Source organism: Egretta garzetta, unplaced genomic scaffold (genome assembly GCF_000687185.1).
Source record: "Egretta garzetta isolate BGI_Z169 unplaced genomic scaffold, ASM68718v1 scaffold289, whole genome shotgun sequence".
NCBI classification, from domain to species: domain Eukaryota; kingdom Metazoa; phylum Chordata; class Aves; order Pelecaniformes; family Ardeidae; genus Egretta; species Egretta garzetta.
Window position 1 is genome coordinate 1295575 of NW_009260801.1, and position 13378 is coordinate 1308952.

At 36.5% G+C, this 13378-nt stretch overlaps 1 protein-coding gene across 1 annotated transcript in view; it reads left to right on the plus strand.

The window, feature by feature from the left end:
* The window catches only part of ROBO2 (roundabout guidance receptor 2), a 922222-nt gene that overhangs the window by 834628 nt on the left and 74216 nt on the right, over positions 1–13378 (plus strand). The window contains exons 12-14 of the mRNA XM_035902212.1: positions 618–783; positions 2234–2400; positions 6784–6905. Of these exons, the coding sequence (XP_035758105.1) occupies positions 618–783; positions 2234–2400; positions 6784–6905 (455 nt within the window). The remainder of the gene's footprint in view (positions 1–617; positions 784–2233; positions 2401–6783; positions 6906–13378) is intronic.

The window sequence follows — 13378 nt, forward strand, 5'->3', positions numbered from 1 at the left end:
ATTCTGGGATTGAGATGGAGAAGTTTTAGGTGGGAAGGCTGAGTTCCGCCACACACCTTGCATTTCATTGCTATTATCTTTAAATGCCCATTGACATTGCAACGATTTGTATTTGTCTCTGGTGACAGTGGTATGCTATAACTCTTCTAAACAGGAATATTAATAAACTGTGGATTTATTGAATAATTGGCTTGGACAAGAAAACTATTATGCCCAGACAGAGTCCTATCAAAGTCCAGTGTGCTCTCTGTGAGTACTGGAGTTGATCTGGATATAGGAATTTTCTCAGCCTTCTAGTAAATGAGGTTTTGATATTTTATGTACATTTCAGAAAAGCTGGCCTTTATTATTATTCTTTCGTTTCTTTTTTTATATATTTATATATAACCATTTGAATTTTGGAGGTTTTTTCTTTCAGTATGTACGTAAAGAATGATAGCTTTTCATCCAAACATATACATGGTAATGCAATTGTTGACTTACTTCTTTACAGATTAAGAACATTGGTTATGCTGATTTTGCAGATGTTTGGCATGTTTTTCCTTTTAGTCTTCTACTTTGATCAAATGTACACAATCAAGGGTAAAAAGTAATTGTTTTGTATTTGTCCCTTACAGAATCCGGTGGAGCAACAGTCAGTAAAAATTATGATATAAATGACCTCCCTGGGCCGCCATCCAAACCTCAGGTCACTGATGTTACTAAGAACAGTGTCACCCTGTCCTGGCAACCAGGGACCCCTGGAAGCCTACCAGCTAGTGCATATATTATTGAGGCTTTTAGGTATGTGAATTATTCCACTTTTAATCTTCCCTTCTAATTTTGCTTAAACCCTGGTACCAGCTGTTCTCCTGGTATTGTGGTGTTCTTTTGGTCTCTACACATATCATTAGAAGTTCATTAAAAGACTCAACTCCTATGGCAGGCATTGATTCTCATTTTTTAAATTGATTTTTTTTTTCAATTTATCACTTTTTTCTGAGTGATTAATTAGAAGAGCATCTAACTATTTCTTCAGGTCAACAGGAATATAACAGGACAATGCAGTCATTATTTGTTACTTTTCCCTTTGCATTGATGATCAGTTGAGAGTCTCCTGTGGGAATGCTGGAGGTCAAATAATTTGGGGCAGTGCTATCTTGTCTATCATAGTCCAAATAGTCTGAAAATACATGGATAATCCTGAAGCCTCTCTGCATACATTAATTCCTGTTCTTGTTAAAGCAGCACCTAGTGAAGAATCAAAACACTTTAAATTTATATTTTTTACTGGTTTAGATAGATTAAAACTTTTAACTGAAAAGGCTAGTGTTGATAATTTAGGTTATCGTACTACAGGCTGAAGTTGAAGAGAGTCCAGCTGCTCCCTTCCACACAGCAGCACTTAATACGTAGTAGGAAAGAACTCCTGGGCTCCAGTTCAGCAAGTTTGTTTAAACGTGGGCCATACCTCTCACATACCTCGCTTCCACTTAAAAATGTGCACATTCTTAAATACTTTCCTTAGTCAAGATGTGCAACAAATGACAAATTATTTAGTTTATCTTTTAATTAAAATTCATGCAAGAATTTGTCAAAATCATATGCATGCAAATTTAAGAAGTAACAGCAATAATGCGTCATCTTGCTATGATAATATACAAAGAATATTACTGTATGTGCAGACTGTTGGTTTTGCTCTGGAACTTGTACTATCCTTTAAGCATTACATGAATGAAACAATTGAAATAACATGAAACTTGTTGCTTTCCATTTTCTTTTTCCTTTTAATGTATTTAAAGCAGTTTTTCAGATCTTTTCTTTTGTAACTTTGAGTACAAATTTAGTTCAAGGAGAATACTTTTGTTCCAACGACAATTTATTGACTTAATTTGCTTAGCAGTATAGAAAATTATTCTTTTAGCATGATTTTCTTTTCTAAGGTTTATGTTCAAGAGAGGCCTATTTATCATTCAAATTTACTTTACAGCTTTACACACTTTCGTTTTGCAGATACTTGTTTTAGAGAGATAGAAAAAGGGTTTGCTTCTGTTGAAAGGAGAAACACTTTGGACAGCTGTGTTATTTTTTTTTATCCCATCTTGATGAGTTGATTGAAACTAATTATTTATTTTTACACTGCTTTACTACTTTTTCCTGTACTTAGACTTGATACAGGGTCACAAAAGTAGGTCCTTGCACTTTATTTTTCTCTTGCATTAGTCTATAATCTTCAATCCTGTTCTCATTGCAGTCAGTCTGTGAGCAATAGCTGGCAAACAGTGGCTAACCATGTGAAGACCACTCTCTACACTGTGAGAGGACTGCGCCCCAATACAATCTACCTGTTTATGGTGAGAGCTATCAATTCTCAAGGTCTGAGTGATCCCAGCCCTATGTCAGATCCTGTCCGAACACAAGGTAATAGTAATTATTAAGGTTTACATGCTTGAGCTAAAACAGAAAGAAGGAACTGAGAGTTGACCAATAGGTCAGTCTGGCCATTTGGCTTTAGTACTCTGACTGAAGGAATCATGAATCGAGCTTAACCAATAAAGATAAATAATAGTCCAGTGTTTGCTGTATCAATCTGGAGTTTAGGAGAGATAGGTTAGCTCTTAAATCCTTGGTATGTTGTAGACCTTTCGGGTTGGAGTTCACTTAGACTTGGTGTGCTCCTTGATTCCTGGTTTCTACTGAAAGTAATGTGAATTATCCAAGCTTTTCTGAAAAGTGCTCTGAAATACCATGCTCTCCTCAGTATCTTTTCTCTATATATCCTTACTTCTTCTCCATTATTGTAATAGGGATATACTATAATAACAAGTGCTTATGACAGACAGACACCGTGTTTAACGTGAGTTTTAATCAAAAGAATTGCACAAAATATCTGTAATGCATTGATTAATCTTGTCCAACATTTAGGCAGAGAATTCATGTCAATTAAGGCATCTGCATGCTAAGAATATTTTGAAGTTATTCTGAGGAAAGTATAGGTCTTCTATTTATACACCTAGATTTCTGAATTCTTTGTGTTAATCCACTGCATAAACCAAGAGGGAAGGCTGAAGTGAAATCCCTCATTTATAGGGTGGTGATATAATTGATAGCTGGGATCCTCCATTGCAGTCAAATTGACTATTGAATTCTGTTCATGTTACATCAAACTCTGGCCGCGTATAACTGCCACAAACAGATTTCTCTTCACTGCATGGACTTTGACAACATGTTGCTTGAATACTTCATTAACAAGTGTAGTTCTGTGTTAAACAGGTTGGAATACAGGAATTAATAATTTTTTTGAATAACAATTTTTTCAAGTCCAAAGTAATAGCTTCTCTCACAGTTAATTTAGAATGAGACCCTCTGTCTCTGTTTATGGAAGTTATAAAAGCATGCGTGGAGAGTTCATCCTGTCTCAGCCTCCAGCACGTGTAAGTGGTTTGGGCCCTTTGCTTTTCCGAGATGGAAAGAGAGAAACAAGAGTAGGGTGGTATTTCTTTATCATATAACCACCACATCCAGCCTCTCTCATCCCAGTCTATTCCTGAATAAATCTGTCCTTAATAATTATCGCCTCAAAATAGTAATCGTTGGTGTAAAAGAGGAGAAACAGAGCTGCTTTCTGAAAAGCTGTAGGAGTGAATTGGGCAGGGATTTCATGGCCTGACTATCCACCGGGTATCACAAGTTACCTTCTCTTTCTTACTCTCCCATTATTATAGGGTGACTCATGCTTTTCATTGCACCAGCCTTTTAGTCTGCATAACTTACCACCTAGTTAAAAAAACAACTTTGTTTGGCATTTGAGTGTCAGGTATAGACTTTTTATCTGACATACTGACAAGCAATTTGATTTCAGTAAAAACATGTCTTTTAATTAGCTACAGCATGTGTTGCAGCTTCCATTTCCAGAAGCTGTTTAGCAGTCAAGCACACTGAGACATGTACAGAATTTATAGCTTCTTTGCAAGCCTGCAGTTTAATAGAATTAAATCATAAAATCAATTGAAAATTAACATAATGTTTTGATGCGATTTCTAATTATGTTTGAATTCAATTCAGGCTCACAGAAGAAGCTGACACACAGTAGAAAACCTATTCACAATGGCCACGGAGGAAGAAAAAAGCAGCTATAACAGCGCTATATAGTATTAATTTGCAACAGGTGTCTGGTAGTTTTAATAGCTGAGCATTTAATTTCCTGGTATTAAGTATAGCAAAGACAAGTAATAGGATTTTATGCATATTTTCACCAGTGGTCTACAAGTAGACAGCAAGGCACTTTCTAAAGCTTTACCTTTATGGCTTATATCAAATAAGGACAGAGAAATCAGTAATTACTCTAAGAAAAGAGTTGGTTTCTTGTTTGGATTATTAACAGACCAAACCATATATTAAAAAACACTTTAAAGAAACTATATATAATCCTATCCCTGGAATTTAAATTACTAGCAACTAATAGTAAGTTCACTGGAAGCTGTTAAAAGAGGAGTTAGAGAAAATATATAACCAAATTTTAGAGACCTCTTAACTGTGATCAGAATATAGCTTCTTGAGCCAGATTTGCTTGAGTCATGATTTTATTATTCCAATATCTGACAATGTCCTTATAAGTAGATCACCTGCTTTTCCACCAAGAGTCTCCTAGTAATGTGAAAATGACATTACAAGACATTACACTGTGATCATTGCATATGCATGTTTCCAAGTGTACATACCAGAAAACAGAATTCTACACGTACATCTTGATACTCATGTCTTACTGTTATTAGTCCATGTTATTCCCTTACTTCTGTACATGTCCCATTAAAATGATGAAATGCAGTTCATACAAACACACTATATAGAAATGTCTTTTCTCCTGAGGGAATATAGGTACTCAGTTGGTTGTATACCACAGGAAAACTTAACCTAAAATGTAGCCATGGGTATACATATGTGTGTGTATATATATATGGGTATATATTTTGTACCAAGGATCATAGCTATCTGTGGATAGCAGCATAACTTATCATCCTGTAAACCAGTCTGAATTGCTGTCTTACAGATTTATTTTATTATATCTCTCTGTTTCATGGTCACTTTGAATAGGCATAACTTGCTAGACAAGCTCCTTCAGTAACATCCATATTTTGATTATATTCCCTTTGGAGATCCATGAAGCCATTTTCATTTGAGTATCAGTAGAAGCCTGTGGCAATATTGTTTATTGGTGGCTCAGAACCCATAACAATCCAGAATAATGAAGCTGAAATATTGATGGTCAAAACCTACTTTCTTTCAAAATCTGGAAGCATATGATTTAAACAAAGTTGCTATATTTAAATCTTTCATTTTTAAGAGCACTATTATTTCTTCTTAATAATATTTAGACGATAAAATGCTTCATACTCTCATATCTAAGACCATCAGAGGGGGGAAAAGACCTTTTTTGTAGGTATTCTGTTCACAAGGACATGATGTTGATTCAAAAAGAGGGGAAAGTGTCTTTGGCTAGTGAATCCCATGGGAAAGCCAAGCAGAATTCACAGATGCCAAGATGTACATGACCTTGATGTATTGGCCCTTTTTGGATATAATCTGTGTTTGTGTTCCAAATCCCCTCTTCTAGAAAAATTCAAAGTAAATTCCAGCAGAAATAATCAATATGTGTATTTCTAATAGGCATTATGCAATCCACATAGACAGTTGACATAGTAAGAGCATCTGTAACTATTGACCAAGATACAGTGTTGTAAGATCCTTGAAGGATCCATTGACAGGATCCAGACTTCACTGGCTCCTAGGAAGTACCCTCACTTCAGTCTAGGTTGGAGGGAAGCGTCATGCTATGGTGATATATTAACTAGGTGATATCTGTAGCCCAACATTCTCCTTTTGATGCAATGTAACAGAAAATGATGATTTCCAGGAACTATCACTAAAAAGACACATTGCACATCTCCTTCTCCATTTTCTGACACACTCTTTTGTATTTGCAGTTCCTATTTAGCAAAGGTAATACAGCTTCATTCAGTTTAACACTATGGCATAACCGAAATGTGGTTCCTAAGGACTAGCTGCCAGGGCTGCGTGGTACTGGAGATGGAGTCACAGTTTTCCATAGATGTATACAAAGTGATCAAATTCCTTCAGGTTTTGACTAGAAGAAATAATTTTCCCACATAGTTTGAAGAAATCTTTGACGTAATCTTGAAGAGAAAATTTTTGTGATAGAGTGTTTTTGTTGGCCTTTTATTAGATCAGAATCAATTTGCCTTCAAAAGTCAATTCTTTTTTTGTATTTGCACTAGATTTTATTATCTATATCTGTAAAGGGAAAATTTGCTTTGCAGAAGAAAGGCCTATTTTTAGTGTTTGGTTTCTTGTGTGCATGGCATGTGGGGAGGGGAAGCTTAGTGAAAATTTGGAATCATATAATGACTTAATGTCATGTATGCTCTAAGAAAATAAAAATAAAAAAAAAAACCTGTTCATTTTCTTCAATTATACTAACCAATTTGGTTCCAGACATCTGGGCAACATTATTATTATCTGAGTATTTTGGGACTAGTGAATATTGCATCTCTCTCATCACTTACCAGATCTGAGAAAACTTTGCCATTGAGTCTGAATACTCATTTAGACGTTACTTGATATGCTTTGGAGTTCATATTTAAACTTTAGTACTGTATTGTTTTAAAAACAGTACTATACGGGGTGTTTAAATCAGGCTGTTAAGCTATTCAGTAGCTCTTATTGATGCCATATATAACACTTCGCATTAGAATAATGGTTCCATGTGTGTACCTGGCCTGGCAGATATCAGCCCACCAGCACAAGGAGTGGATCACAGGCAAGTCCAGAAAGAACTGGGAGATGTCATTGTACGACTGCATAATCCTGTTGTGTTGACACCCACAACAGTTCAAGTCACCTGGACGGTAAGGCTTCTGTTGTTACTACCTTACTAGTACTTTAATTTTGCCCTATTTATCCCTTCAGTTTTTTACTACCCTGGAGATCTCTAGTCTTGGCTTCAGACGTTATACAGGCATATATATGTGGTAATGAAATGGTCTTTTTATTTTCTCTTTCAAGTCAGGCAGGTTCAAAGTCTTCAGTGTTCAGCTCAAAGCAAGCTAGCTGTCTGACTGGAGAAAGAGTATAAAAATGAATATGCTTAACACCATAATCTAAAGGATAATTGATCTGTGGACCCATTACTGTGCATGTCAAAAAATAATCAAAGTTAAATACCAACATGAAATTGCTGTATGAAAAAGCACTTTCCACTTCAAGGCATAGGGACATCTGACAAAAACCTATTATTTGGTGACCCTAAAATGCAAAAATACTTTTCTTATAAGTCACTTGTAGTGAAGTCAGAAGCACGTGGTGCTGATACCTGATCCGCTGTGTAGCATCTGGTTTTCTAGAATAAGCCTTACCCGCAATCAGTGGATATCCTTTCATTATAGAAGACCAGAATCTTTTTGGCAGTACTTAACAACGTTTCTATTTGAGGGGTCAAACTACTGGGTAGAATTTCTGATATAGTATTTGGCTTTCAAAATGCTATGTTTCCCTTCCTGAGGCTTGAAGGAAAGGTTTTGTAACTGTGGAAGGAAAGAGAGAGAGTTCCTAGGGTGCTGCACACCAGAAGAAGAGTGCTTTGCTCTTGGGGCATCTGCCCCAGAGGAAGGAGAGCCACGGGTGGAAGCGTGAGAGAAATAGTACTACACTGCCCGTCACTGAAACAGTTGCATTATATAGGATGAATTCTGCTAAAGGGGTATTCACAATACTCAGGGTTTTTCTTCTGCATGTAATATTGCTAAGAGGTTAATGTGTACAGAGGATTATACAACAGGAGATAAGCAGTGTGGTAGTAGATTGTGTATTATAAGGATTACCAGTGTTTTTGCACAACTCAGCCATATTTATGGGCGCTTATGCACCATGCTTGTTCTGACAGATTTCAATGGTCTGGGGGCAGATTAGAATAAATAGAGAAACCCACAAATTTGTCTTTCTTAGAAGATTATTTAGAAAATGTGTCATTGCATTTTGCCATTGATGATGTCAATATGCAGCTTGCCTTTCTAAAAATGCCCTCTCTTTCAGCTGCATAACTTCAAGACAGGCTGACTAATCTTTGTAGCAAACTCTTTTGCCCAGGCAGACATTTCCCCAAGCAGATGGGTCAGTAGTTTAGAAATTTTGGATGTTAGCAGCTAGTAATTGTAAACCTGGATCACATCCATGTGGTGCTCCTTCAAGTCCTTTCTTGGCTGTGACAGCTGTCAGGAATACAGTTTCACAGGCTTGCCCTTGTTTTAGCATGCACTACAAAAGGAAGCCCCAATATAAACAGAATTCAGTTTTATGCAATGTAACCAATGTCATTATATTACAGTGAGATATATATGCATTTATGTGTGTGTATATATCTATATGGGGGGGGTGTGTGTGCTTATATGCATATTTACCTATCTAAAAGAGTCTCTTGGTGCCCCTACTGAACAAGTAATGAGTGAAGAAAACATGGTAAGGTAAAGGTAAATTGTTATGGATCCTATGGATATCAGCTTATTGGGAAGATCCCTCAAAGCAGTGACCCTATGCCACCTGACAAGCAAGCATACAGGCCTCTGTAGAGACATTTTGGAATTGCCTGAGGGAAGAAAGACACAAAAAAAGATCTCTGGAACAGCTAATTAGAAACTAACCAGCAACCAGAACAAAACCAATTAATTAACCATAGTCTCTAGGAAAAAAGTCACTCTATCCAGAGAATAAAGTTCACACTATTAATATAAAATGGTTAGATAGTGTAGCTATCTTACAAAAGGACAGAAGTGCCATGAGAGTCATAAGGCCCTTTGTGTTGACTTTCTGCAATTTAAAGAGTGAATGCCAAAGAACGTCCTGGATTACTGAGTTTCTGGCATCCTGACTCCCAGCAAACTAACACCAATTTCCCCCTTCTTTCTGAGATTGTTTTGCTTTTGCTTTCTCTTTTTTTTTTTTTTTTTTTTTTTTTTTCAAATATGAATTTAAAATCTCGGAAATAGTTCTCTGCTACTGTGTTGCAATTTTACAGTATACACATACAAATATACACACATATTTTGTTTTAAAAGAAGGTCAGGCTTACAAAGTCAATGTTAAAAAAAGGAAAAGGAATATCAGAAGTTAGGTTTTCACTGTCACTTAAATGTATTCCTCTTGTGCGTAAGTATTAAAGCGTAGCTGTAATTATCTGGTCACATACAGGATCTCTTCTTCATGGAGCTATTGAACATTTCTTTTTATCTTCTTTGTTCACTGTGTGGTGCCAGGTCTTATTAAATTCATACCATTGAAACCTCACATTGAATAAAAAATTATTAGTTTGTCTCGCATGCTTGCTTATCTGTCATGCTCTCAACCGTAACATTTGGGTGCTTCACAAATAATACTGAATTTAACATCACAATGATAAAAATGTGTCATTATCCTAACTTTACACATAGAGAGGTGAGGTGCAGCAATATTTATTGCTGATGAGACTTACAGAATCAGATATGCTCACTGTTATCAAAAGGCTAATTTTAAACCTTGGCCTGACTTATTTTTACTTTTACCAAAACATTTTGCATTGCAACAGCATGTGATGTACTACAAGCACTTTTTCAGCTGGCCCCAACTATAGTTCAGCGCTTCTAGCCTCACTGGGCATTAAACTGAGAGTTTCATTAGTGGCCAAATGTGAAAAGTTTCCTAGCATTATAAAGGAGCCTTGTGTCACAAGCAGGAATAAAAATCAGTTCTTCAACATGGCAAAAGATTTGTTGCTTTGAAATCCTGACTGCCTTCTAGGAGGCTACCAGGCAGAAGGATAATTTATTTACCTCTGTCTTTTAATTTGACATTGATTTTAAATGAATGTACTTCCCTGGAAGCTTCAAGAGTCAAGTCCTTTAGACAGTCTTCCAGTGTATTGTCACCTTTTGTCTTGTTTCTGTAGGATAGATAGATGCTAGTGCTGTTTGAATTTCCAGATTATTGTGAATCTGTACTAGTGAGTTCAGCCCAGTGTGCAAGGCATTCTGCCTGGATAGAGAACTGATGTGGGAGCAGAGCATTTCTTAGGATATTTTGGGGTAGAAATTCACATACCACAGAGCATATTGCAAAATGTCTTTAGGGCGCAGATTAGCAGGTTTGCCTGAAAGGAGCTTATATTTGCAGCATAAGCTGCATTATGAGTTTCTTGCCATCTTTTTAACAACGTAATAGCCTAACCAAATGATCTAATGGCTGTTGAACCTGTCTCATGTTCAGCTGTGGCATGTGCAGATTTGAACGCGCAGGGAAAATGAGTTTCTGTTCTGCAGAAATGGAGAGTTGTCGTCAGTTTTGTAGATAACCTCCCATGCTATGTATTCATCGTAAAAGAGGGTGAGAAGAGCATGCAGGACCAATTATGCTTGTAGGTCGCCTTAAAGCATTAGGTCAGTGCTGAGCAGAACCTACCCAGTAATTGCTCTCTTCTGTCTTTTAAAGGAGCATCTGCATTTTCTGCCACCTGCCTTTTGAGGCAGAAAGTGTATCTTTAGATCAGCAACTGTTGCAGCTCTTTTGAGTGGATGCCACTGCTGCTTGTACTAATTGCAGAGTAGTTAAAGAGTGTCACAGAAAGACTAGAAATATTCTCTGATCCCGGTATTCAGCACGGAGAGCTCCTGCAATCTCTGTACTAATGCGAAGTGCTTTGTATGAGGAAGTGGGCAATCATTTACAAAAAAAAAAACAGAAAGGAGAATACCTAGAAATTATTTAATTCTTTCATCGAATCACTGTGCATGTTTCTGCAACTCTGCCTATGTGTGAATCTGTACCAAACCTACAGAGTTGTTTGATGCTTAGCACAGCTGAATGCAGTTCTTTAATGTGAAGCATATTTTTAGTGGCATGCTGTTGGCGTGACACATAATTACCACATAACAAATGGAGGAAACTATGAAGTCACAGGCTTTGTATTAACACTGTGTGTGCATGTATATATAGACACATATGTGTATACTTACATATACATGTACACACATATATGTGCGTGTGTGTATATATATGTGAACTATTTACCTGTCCTATACTTCAGAAATATCTCTGGTTAATCCATGCAATTATCCAAGAGTAATTTTTTGCTAGTCAGAAAACTCCAAGCAAAACAAAAAAATCCACCTTTCCCTATAAGTGATGTGCCCTCTGAGTAGTTTGACCATATGATGGGCCCTGTTCATTCATACTAACTTTAGGTCGGCACGAAAGCGAGCTTTGTATCCTCTCCTTGATACTAAATGCAAGTGGATGTTTATAGAAAACAATAAAAATGCATAGTATTTTCTTTTGTAAGTACCCTCCCAGACCCTGAACAATGAAATCACTTGTCAATAATCAGCACTTTGGGCAGATCATTCAGCCCTGTTGTAATCAAACTTCTAATTGAAAGCTCTGTGAAACTTGTGTGAGCCCAAATCAAGCCAGTTTATAGTACCCATATACACGACAACCTTGTTGTACTACCGTGTTCTGTTTTCATATTCCTTGCATTGTTTAGTCTTTTAGGTTAGGAACTTAGAAGTCTAAGAGGAAAAGAGGTGTATGAATAATTTGTATGTTACCTATATGTAAGTGTGTAAGAAAGTGTGATGGACTCAAATTAGTATACTATAGGTACTATAGGGGTCCAGTTCTTCTCAGAGAGTTGGTGGGTGCATTTGTGTTTGTACCATGCCATACAAAACAGTTTTCCTGCCATTTTGTAGCAACATACCGTTACTGTTCAGCCTCGTCACTTCTGAATTTTCAGATGTTCTCCACTAGGCAGCAGTCACTAGAGCTTAAAAGCACAACAAAGACAAAATGGAAAGTTCTAACAAAGTTGTGCAGTCTTTCAGCATAGCTTCTAACTCAGAAGTTAGGCAGGAATCAAACTCAGTGTTTGATTATTAAACATCATAGCCTTATATTGTAGTTTAGGTTGAGAATCTGTATTACAAAGTGCATGAAAGCGTTATTCTTGCTGAATTTTGTAGTAAACATGAGGTTCATAAAGTCTTTATGTCCGTAAAACATTTAGTTAATGAAAGTCAAACATGGATAAAAACAATTTACTCTGATTTACAGACTCCCTTCATCTGGAAACAGCTGCTTAATGTTCTTCTTAAAAACACAGCTTGATTCTTTCGGTATTAACAAGCTATTATTGTGAGTTATATCCCTCTTTCAGTGCATAAATTCACTTAAAGTGAATGCAGAGAAGTTTATAAAATGCAAGCTTAATGTTGTTGTAACATATGTTGCAAGGTTTTTAACAGTGACAGTTTTGATGAAAGACATTTCTGCTTTGCTCTCATAAATAAAGCTTTCTTCTTGCTTGCCCTGCTTTTTAATGTCTAAGAATCTGTGTCCCCTCTGAATGCCTCAATAAACTGTAACAAGATTATAGGAGAAACGTAATAGCCCCTGGTTTGTGTTTTCAGCCTTAAATTCATTTATTCTTAAGAGAAGTCAAACAAATGTATCACTAATTCTGAAATATTTTTGAGCTAGCAAATTGTCAAGAACAGAAGAGAAATCCTACTTGTTGAATCTTAATTATAACCCAGAGATTTACCAAACAGCTAGTTGTATAGTCTCGTTATTTGTGCTGCACTTTCTTTGGCTATTTATTTGATGGCTATAGAAGCAGCTGGGTTTGGTTTCGTTTTATCCATCAAATTGTTTTGACTGTTTTTTCAGGCAAAATTCATGCAAACATTATTATAGCTTGAATAATTGGCTTGTGCTCCTTAAAAACCCCCCCCCCCAAAATACTTGCAACCTCTCAAAGACAAAACACATTTTAAGTTTTTCCTTAACTAAAAATCCTATTTATAGCTGTGATAGGTTAGAATTGTTAAACTTCTATGTATGGTCCAATCTTGACTTGTGCTTGCCTAGCAACATATAAAATATAAACCAAACCCAACATTCCATCTCCATCTGATGGCCTGAGAGCATCACAACCCCAGGATGCAAAGAGACTGCTTAGACTGTAAACACAAGAAATGGCACATGTCCTTGGAAGTTGTTTTCTCTACATCTGTCTTATGTTTATTTTACTTTCCTGAGCATCTCATGAAAAGATGAGCTGTGAGCCAAGTAATGGACTAATTGAAAGCATGTAGGATATCTTCAAAGACTTGTCCTTTTCTGAAAAGAATTTGTTTTTCTTTTCTTCTCATATTTCAGCACATCAGTAGCCAAGATGTGCTTAATAAGTTTACATGCAGTGAGCATTATGCCAAAGTTCTCTTTTCATGATCTGTTGCAGGGCTAGGGCCTTGCTTTATGATTTAAGGTGGTATTTGTCATGATATATAGAGCT